Here is a 9,762-nt window from a genome sequence, read left to right on the forward strand (position 1 = left end):
AAGAAATACCCCAGAGTTCTGTTTATTAAGTAGATAGATCCAGACAACTTAATAGTTGTAGTTGTTAACAGAGTCCAACAGATGGCACTGTGTTCCCCTCAAAAAGTTAAAATATCCCATGCCCTATGATTTCCCTGAGGTACCCCAGAGCACCTCAGCCCACAGTTTATGAGCTGTAGCCTAAAGGGAGCATTTTCCTGGCATAGCATCTAAATAAAATATTTGAATGGGCCTTCTATAGAAAGATTGTGAGACAAAGTAGACAGTGTATTCCACGAATTTCATCACTTTTTCTATCATTTGCTGCCGTTTTCATATGGTTGTTACTGCTCATAGAGCAGGAGTATCATTCTCCCATAAAGAGCCTGAGAGCAAATATTTTAGGTTTTTCAAGGCCCCAGATGGTCTCTATTGCAGTCTTATCTTGTCTTTTCTGTTGCAGCCCTTTAAACATGTAAAAACCATTCTTATCTCTTGAATTTGACCCACAGGCTGTAGTTAACCAAGCAGGTTCTAGTTGTAAGCCTAGTATAAGACATTAAAGTACAATTTGGTATAGGTGATTCTGCAAGGCTGTAAGCTCTCAATATTTTCCTATCTCATCCTTTTTTGTTCAGGGAAGTGTGTGCAGTAATGCATCCCTGCAACTAATATGGGAATATGCAACTAATATGGCCTGCTTGATTTCAAAGCTACTATAAAAAGAAAGCTGTCACTGAATCTTGCTCTTATTTTTTTAATGAGAATTAGCAAGTTTTTCTCCAGCTTAATAAAAATATCTTTAAATTTCCAAGAAAAGGAGACTAGCCCTTTATCACTCGCTTGCTAATTATTGTAAATGGCTAAAGAGATTCCACAATTATATCTAATAAGTCAAGCCTTAGCTTATACTAGATAAATAACTTGATAGAATATGCCGTTTGAGACTTCTAGCTTTATTTCCAAAATTAGTGTTGCTATTTTGAAAATATGCATTGTGCTTATTAGTCTTTAGGTTTTATGTCAGTTATTTTTTAAAGTCTAGTGTGACAAGTACTGTTCCTATGCTAGTCATAAAGGAGATAAATATAGCAATAATGGTCTTGAGAAAAATCAGGAAATTTCTTGAGGAAATTTCAGTCCATATCTAAAAAGTGAAAAATTTTTGAAAAGTGCACCATAAAAATTCTTCCAATATCTTACAGTCTCCACCCCAAAGATGTTTGTTCATTAACTATTTCCCAGAACTTTAAGTCAGTACTCCTCCTTATTTGTTGTCATAAGTACTCTTAAATTATCAATGATCCTATTTTGTAATTAAATTTATGCATGTGGAAATTTGGTTACTTTCTTTTTCTCTCATGAGACTCCAGTATTCCACGGAGCGCCATTCTATCCCCGGCACATAGAATTGTGCCTACTGCCTATTAAATGTTCAGTAAATATTTGCACATCTATGGGTCAAACACTCAGCTGCAATAAGAGTCAGAATTATCCAATGGAAAGCATTATGCATTTAGTAACTAGCAGACTTAAGTTCCAGGACCACCACTAATTTTCCTTGGGTTATTAGAAACAGCCAGTGGATTTCCTCATCTGTAAAACCCGGCATATTTCTACCTGTCGCCACCTCACGGAGATGTTGGTAGCATCACGTGGCAGAGAGCATTTATTTGCTCGGCAAAAGGAGTGTGTGTTTACACACACCAAGCTGGCCCAGGACTCTCTGGGCAGCTACTGAGGCACGTCCACGTCACCCCGTTATATAAGGGGCCCGCCTGTCCGGTGTCCTCTGAAATCCCTGACCCGACGTCATCGGCCACCGCCCTGAGGACGCCATACGGTGTCCTGAGGATAGGCGGTGCAAGGTGGGACCCGGGTGTCGCCCGCCCGAAGCTCGCGGCCGGCTTTAGAAAGCGTCTGAGACAGCGGCGGCTCTCGGGGCTGAGACCGGAAGCCCCTCCCGACTGGCCCGCAGCCAGTCAGCGCTAGGCCTGTTCGAACGTGACCTTGTTTTGGCGTTGCTAGGAGACCCGGCTCCCGCACGCCCCCCACTGGCTGGCTAGCGCTGGAAGGGGGCGGGGCCGTGGCAGGCGCCGGTAGCGGTCGGCCGAGCACCGTTAGGGCAGCCCCGAGCCCGGCGCCCGGCCAGACCCTTGGAAGCGGTGTCTCGTCCCCTGCCACCGCCCAGGCCTCGCTGGCGCCCTCCCGCTGGTATCAGCGCGCTCCCGAGCGGCAGTGAGCCACGTTTGGGTCCGGACCAGGGAAGGACGTTAGTCAGGTGAGCAGCAGCGGGGCGGGCAGCTGGTGTGGCCACGCCCTGCCGAGGGAGACGAGCCGGCCGGGTGCGGGAGCGGCGAGGTGAGGGGATCGTGCTGCGGGGACAGCGGGCCTGCCCCGGCGGCTGCCGCAGGTCGGATCATTCACTCCTGTGGGCCGGCGCAGCCGCAGGGAGCACCCTCCGGCCAGCGGACAAAGGGTTAACGCGCCGGCGGTGACCGCGGGCCCCGGATGTGAGATCCTAGGCGCGGCGTCCGTGGGCCGCGCTGCAGGTGCGCCCGGGCGGGCGGAGCGAGCCGGCTGGCGGGGACCTGACCGACCGGCCGAGGCTCCCCTTCCCCTGCAGGGGTCGCTCGGCTCCCTCCGCAGGCGCCCTCTTTTCTAACTTGAGGGCAACAGGTGGTGCCTGTGGACCGAAGGAGAGCCCGGCTTCGCCGCGCTGGGAGCGGCAGTTATTCTCACCAATTAGGTCGCGAGGGTGCGTGTGGCTTGGACGCGCTGACGCAGGTGACCAATGGGATTTGGGCTCAGGGGTGGGCCGTGTGGAGTGGGCGTGGTCGTAGTCTGGAGCCACGGTTTCTAGTGAGGCAACCGCCAGAGCTGCGTGGAGAGCTAAGCTGAGCGGCGGTGGGGTGCTTCTCTGCCCCCGCGTAGAAAAGCCTGCCAATGCTTTCTCATGTGGATCCAGGCTCCAATTCGGGAGGTGAGAACATTGTATTTTGGGGTGGGGCGGTTGGCGCGCGGAGGCTAATAGTGACCTTGGGTATGCTGTTAAGCGTGTAGAATTAGATCCTGAAGATCAGATTATGTGTTACAAATATTCTGCCAAAAAAGGCACTATTGTGGTACTGCGACTTGGACCAGTTGCTGGTGACTAGGTTGTCTCCGGTATGAGGTCTTAGAGGTCTGGGGACCCAGGGGGGTAGAGAAAAGTACATATTACTACAATTTCAGTGAATGTTAAAGAATTTCAACAGCAATGATTATTCTGTCGTTTGCCTTGGATCGCGTATGTTTCTTATCTCACATGGTTTGTTTACTGAAGCAAGTTTTATTTATCAAGTTCCTCGTGTTGCTTAGTTTAGCAGGAAGAGAGAAAAGCAGTTGTAGTACATTATTTCACAAGAATAACTTACTCATTTTCCCCTTCAGCAGTCTGGTAGCTGGATCCCCTAGGAAGAGAAGTTCTCAAGCAGTAAGAAGAAAGCCCTTCAATTTGGAACACTTCTTTGCAGCTGGAAATGGGGAATGGGCTGTCAGACCAGACTTCTATCCTGTCCAGCCTGCCTTCATTTCAGTCCTTCCACATTGTCATTCTGGGTTTGGACTCTGCTGGAAAGACAACTGTGTTATACAGGCTGCAGTTCAATGAGTTTGTAAATACCGTACCTACCAAAGGATTTAACACGGAAAAAATTAAGGTAACGCTGGGAAATTCTAAAACAGTCACTTTTCACTTCTGGGATGTAGGTGGTCAGGAGAAATTAAGGCCACTGTGGAAGTCATATACCAGATGCACAGATGGCATTGTGTTTGTTGTGGACTCTGTTGATGTTGAAAGGATGGAAGAAGCCAAAACTGAACTTCATAAAATAACTAGGATATCAGAAAATCAAGGAGTCCCTGTGCTAATAGTTGCTAACAAACAAGACCTGAGGAACTCGTTGTCTCTCTCAGAAATTGAGAAATTGTTAGCAATGGGTGAACTGAGCTCATCAACTCCCTGGCATTTGCAGCCCACCTGTGCAATCATAGGCGATGGACTGAAGGAAGGACTTGAGAAACTACATGATATGATAATTAAAAGAAGAAAAATGTTGCGGCAGCAGAAAAAGAAAAGATGAATGGTGATAACCTTTTAGATCTGTGTGGAGTAGGTTTTCTGTGGTCTGATTTTGACAAATGGAAGAGTGTCTACAGCCTGGTTTGCCTGCCTGCCCTCCTGGATGCTGTTAAAGCTTTGTTTTGTTGAACAATCAGATGTCCAACTCTGTTGCCTTGTGGAAGATGAGTAAATGCAGTGCTTCTTAAAATGGCCTCTTCTCCCTACCCCACAAATCTTTTGGTACTACCATTTTGGGAAGCCAAGCAAAGATAGAAAATTGACCAGAAAACAGCTGTGGAAATTTGACCTGAAGTTACTGAAATAAAACTTTGAAGAGTGTCTGCCTAGTGTTTTGTGCTTACATCTTTTGGGGGGAAGCCTTTGCAAAGAAATTGCATGCAAGGCTTTGTATGTTATGCTAATGAATGGAAATGTTAAGGTAGATTAATATATACAGTCATACTGGTCACGTTGGTCCAACCAGTAAGGGACAAGGAGGCAGTGCTTGGTTTTTTAAGTTTGGCTGAATGAATTTTGACATTTTCTGGAATCAAATACTGTAATGCTATATCTTAATTCTAGACGATGTTTAAGTTGGTCTAACTTAAAGTTTAAAAAGAGGTATTTGGGGCATATTCAAGTGCATGGATTAGTTTTTCTGACAAAGCATGTTTTGGTGTATAGTCTTTTACTTTCTAGAGATAGCTATGCATCTTTTTACATGGTCAGGTTGAAAACACCTTTTTGGGGATTTAGGGCTGTTTTAGAAATAGTTTGTTGTCAGAGTCACTTTCAGTTAAAGAACCTAAAATAATTTACTTAACTCTTTTACATAGTAAATTTGGGCATGTAGACTAATCTTAAATGCATATGCTTTGACAAATGTATGGATTTATGAAGAAAGCAATTGATGAATTCAGTCAAGAGGGTGTAATTACAATACATGGTCTCTAAAGTATTCCAGTTGTAAAATATTTGTTTTATTATATTTGCTGGCTGAACATAGATGTGTTTTTTCATATATTTTTGTAGTGTTTTGAGAGAAGCAGAAGCTTTATAACCAACACCTAATGCACTGTGCAGTGAAAATGTAAGAGAGGTTCTTATGTGCTCTGAGCTTTAATTTTTTGTTTACAAACTGAACAGTGTTATGCAGGCAGTCTAGTCCTGATTATAAGGTAGGAAGAAATGATACAGTACTGCAGATAAGAATTACGATTATAGAAAATGAAGGGGAAAGTAGCAAAGCTATGTTTTGTGAAAATTCACTGGTACTGTTTACTTTGGAATCCAAAAAAAACCCTCTAAATTAAAAGGAGGAAAAACCTTTACCTAATTCTTATTTACAGGTAAAGACTTGCTTCCTGTGATCATATATAGCAAATCAACATGATTTCCATGTGTTAAAGCCAACACCTGTTTGTTTTGAAGATACCAAAAGAAATGCACTTTGCTAGCAGGGTTTGGTTTGGGGTTTTTTTGTTTTTTTTAAATGGAGTTTTTGGAAACTTGGTTCATGTTCACACAAAATGAAGTAGCTTCCTGTGGAGCCTTCACATGTTAAATGTACCTGCACTAGTGACAGTCATTTAGAATGTTTATATTCATGGAAATGTGGATAACTACCAATAAACTACTTGAGGCCCTAGGAGAACAGTGTTTGGCTTTGAGTTTTAATGTATGTACTTCCACTTTTGATGAAGCTACTAATCAGTAGTTGAAAAACAACTTTTGAAAGCTGGGTTACACAGTCCTATAGTCATGTGACATAGGCACCAAAGGTTGTTTTCTGGGAGAACCTTTATTTTTTTAACCCTTCACTATATGAAATCATATACAAACATGAGTAGATCCATGATGGATTAATAAAGCTTGCTGAAAGAAAAGTCTGTGAATCAATTTAGATTTTCAGCCTTCCTGTACTTTTTATGTACTTCTGTGTAAAATAGCAATGTTTTAACTATCTCTTGAGAATTTATGTGTTACCCTTGTTTTGTAGCCTAAGAATTTGATAAGCAAATCCACATTATCTAAGTGTTTCATATTTAGTGAACAACAAAAAGAAAAGAGAAAATGGCATGGACACTGTACTAGCTTTTATTTATAAAACACATTTTCAACTAGAAAACTCATCATAAAATTTTCCAGTTTGCTAAGTTCAGGTTCTCCACCACCTATTCTAGCTGTTAATACCATAGGATAGGATATAAGGAGTCTTGAAATAAACCCTAAAGAGTTTAGACAATGCTTTTACATCTAGTTTTTTTTTTTTTTATTAAGGTAAACCTTTTCTAAAGTGTATTTCTAAAATATTTTCTTATATTTGAAGTTATTTGGTTTAATACCAAATATCAATCAAGAACTGCAACTCTAAATCCAAATTAGTATCAACAAAGTAAAAATTTTTTTTAGTTAAAAAAAAAAGCTTTGATACTTAAAGAGCCTTAAATTTTAAATGCCCACGGTTGTTCTAAAATAGATTATAAACATTTAGAAAAAAAATAGTTGTACACTTTAAGTAGCCAGCAAAGATAGGTTCACTAAGAATTAATCATGGAAAAATAAATCATTAGAAGCCAAAAAGTGGAGTTATTAGTATAAATATATGTATGTAGACAGAGAATGACTAATTTGTAGAAGGATGATGCTTTCTGAACAGAAGGAAGGGGCAGACTTAGAATGTTTTTGTTTGTACAAGGCATTTGACACTTAAAAAATGTTTCATTAATTATTCATGTTGACCTGGAAAGAGGTCTTTGGTACAGTGTTGCAAGGTTCTATTTAATACAGTTTCCTCAGTGATGTAAACAAAATGGTTTCCTCAGCTATAACAGTGACACAAAAGAATGTTTCTTTAAACTTTCGATGATGTAACACTCAATAGTTAGCTAATAGAACTTGGAATGTTGAGTATACCATCATTTGAGGTTGGAATTTTACATTTAAGGTTTAAATTTAGCAGAACATTCTGTGATAGTGGTGATGCTTGTGCAACATTGTGAGTATACTAAATGCCACTGAATTTTACATCTAAAAACAACTAAAATAGTAAATTTTATGTGTATTTTACCACAATAAAAAAATTTAGAATATTAAATATACACTTAGTTTCAAATAATCAGCTGAGTGAGAGCAATGTGATTCAGAGACCAGATTTAATTACACATTATATGGAAAACTGGGATGCTTAAATTAAAGCTTAATATGAACCAGTATAGCATGGTAAACGAATCACAAAGTTAATATTAAAATATATGACAATCAGAGAGAATAGTCTCAACAAACCATAGCTGAAGTATATGTCAAATTCTGTGTATGCAAGTTAGAAATATAAGAATACCTATCTTGGAGGCTAGTTTAGGTGGATGTTAAGTGTTTTGTCTAAAAACAGCATGAGATTTGAGGTCAGATCAGGGTTCAAATCCTGGCTCTCCCACTCTTACACAGGTGACCTTTTGTCAAGTTCCTTGAAACTTCTCACCGTGTGAATTCCTTCCTGGTAAAATGAAGACTCTTGCATAGAATTTTGAGAGGATTGAATGAAATAATGTAAATGTAAACATCACCACCAAGCATTTGATAAGAACTCAATGAATGGTAGCTATTATTGGTAACCAGTACGGATCAGTATGTGTTGAGAGGCAGTATGGTATAGTTGATAAATTTTTAATTCCAATACTATAAAATTCAGGCCTTTTTAACAAGTTCTTTTTTAGAAGTACAACATCTGCTTTATAGTAGGCATCCAGTAAAACCTTGTTTAAGAACTTGACTCAATGCCAGCTGAAACAGTCTTCTAAGGGTCACATCTTATAAATTTATTTTTTATGTGTACACGTATGTATACACACAAGAAGGGAGCTTTGCTTGTGAGCTGTGCTAAATATCTTTAAAAGTGCAGCATTCTAAAACATGGGTGGTTGAAGAGAGATGCTGAAGTTGATTCATTTCAATGATGCTCTAGTTTTGAATAAAACTTTTTATTATGACAAATTTCAGCTTATACAAAAGTAGAAAACTGTAATGAACACCCAGGTATCTCTCATGTACTTTCAGTAATAATGAACTTTCGTCCCATTTTCTCTATATTCTCATCTTTTTCTGTCCCCTTTCCTCTCCCCCTACCCCTGTATTATTTTGAAGTGAGTCCTAGCAATTATATTTTATTTATAAATGTTTTGGCATATGTCTCTAAAAGATAAGAACCCTTTAAAAAAAACACTCTCCATATCATCACATATAAAATAAAACTAATAATCCTTCTTCAAGATAATCAGATATCTATTCAGAGTTTACATTTCCCTGATTAAAGTTTTTACAAGTTTTTGCAGTCAAGATCCAATCAATAACAGTCCATGTGTTGTGATTGGTTGATATGTCTCTATAGGTCCTCTCCGCCCCCTCACACCACACCCCCTTCTTCTTCCCTCCCTCTCCTCCCTCTCCTCATTTTCCCTGTCCCCGCCTTCCCTCTCCCCTCTCTCTCTCTCACTGCAATTTATTTTTGTACAGTTTCCCACATGCTGGATCTTGCTGAATGCATCTCCCTTTCGGTGCTTAACATGTTCTTTGTATGTGCTCTCACTTTTCTCTGTTTCCTCAAGACTACTTTAGGTGGTGTTTTATACTTTCATCCATAGGTACTATGGTCTGGTTGTCTCTCTTTTTGTGCTGGTAGCAGTCATTGATGGTCATTGTCTTAATCAATGACATCTAATAAAACTCTGTGATGATAGAAATATTCTATATCTACACTGTCCAATGTGGAAGCCACTAGCCTCATGTGGTTATAGAGTGCGTGAAGTGTGGCTGGTGTGATTGAGGAACATAATTTTAAATTTTATTTAATTAAATTTAAATAACTGCATTGGACAGGACTGGCTGATAAGAAACTTTCTGGACGTCCCTGGCGGTCCAGTGTTTAAGACTCCCTGTTTCCACTGCAGAGGGCTTGGAATCAATGATTTGGTTATCCTGAGGTTCAGTTCTTAAAGGAAAGGCAAGATAAATGCTTGTTTCTTTTGATTTACAAATTTTCAAGATAAGTTGATTCCTTAGCAACTTCTAAAGGTGACCAGTGAGGTTTGTTTTATTTTGAATACCATTATAACCTTCCACATTGAAACATATTTGATATATTTCAGTCCTTTGCAGGTATTATCCCTATTCATGCTTAAACTGTCCTATCTTTGAAGAACTAAGTTCTTTTGACATAAGCCTAGTAATCTTTAATAGTTTCTTTACTTTCTAGTTTTACAAGAAATTCCTGCCTTACCAGACTTGTTTTTCTAGGATCCCAGGTTTCTTTTAGTGGGAAATGGTATGAAGAGTCCTCTGTGTAAACCACTGAATTTTTCATTGTTTCTAGGCCTTTTCAGTGAATGGAATAGGATTTTTTAAAAAAGGTGCGTCAGTAATTGACGCTGATAGTTCCAATTCAAAGCTTAAAATTCATAATGGTAAGGCCTTTACTTAACCTCAGTGATACTACTTAGTACCTCTTTTCACCTATGCCAAAAATCCTGGTTATCCGTGACAACACTTATTCCTTTGCTTTATCCACTTTAATCTCAGTACATTCTCAAAATACTACTACTACCAAGAATTTGATTACTGTAAGTGGTTTAACAATAGTTGTAGTTTCTTTTGTCCTTAGGTTATACCTCACTAGGGATATA

The 9,762-nt window shown here is 40.0% G+C and overlaps 1 protein-coding gene across 4 annotated transcripts; it reads left to right on the plus strand.

Annotated features, from left to right (window-relative positions):
• The first annotated feature begins 1,959 nt into the window (after nucleotides 1-1,959).
• ARL4A (ADP ribosylation factor like GTPase 4A) lies at nucleotides 1,960-5,732 on the plus strand. Of its 4 annotated transcripts, none has more exons than XM_007164901.3 (2): nucleotides 1,960-2,260; nucleotides 3,412-5,732. In XM_007164901.3, the coding sequence occupies exon 2, from the start codon at nucleotides 3,501-3,503 to the stop codon at nucleotides 4,101-4,103; it is 603 nt and encodes a 200-aa protein (XP_007164963.1). In that variant the 5' UTR covers nucleotides 1,960-2,260; nucleotides 3,412-3,500; the 3' UTR covers nucleotides 4,104-5,732. The 4 variants fall into 4 exon arrangements, with proteins under 4 accessions (XP_007164963.1, XP_007164964.1, XP_007164961.1 ...); XM_007164902.3 differs by having other exon boundaries at nucleotides 3,415-5,732; XM_007164899.3 differs by lacking the exon at nucleotides 1,960-2,260 and adding an exon at nucleotides 2,421-2,962.
• Nucleotides 5,733-9,762: the final 4,030 nt, after the last annotated feature.

The sequence above is a fragment of the Balaenoptera acutorostrata genome, chromosome 7, assembly GCF_949987535.1.
Source record: "Balaenoptera acutorostrata chromosome 7, mBalAcu1.1, whole genome shotgun sequence".
Taxonomy (NCBI): Eukaryota; Metazoa; Chordata; class Mammalia; order Artiodactyla; family Balaenopteridae; genus Balaenoptera; species Balaenoptera acutorostrata.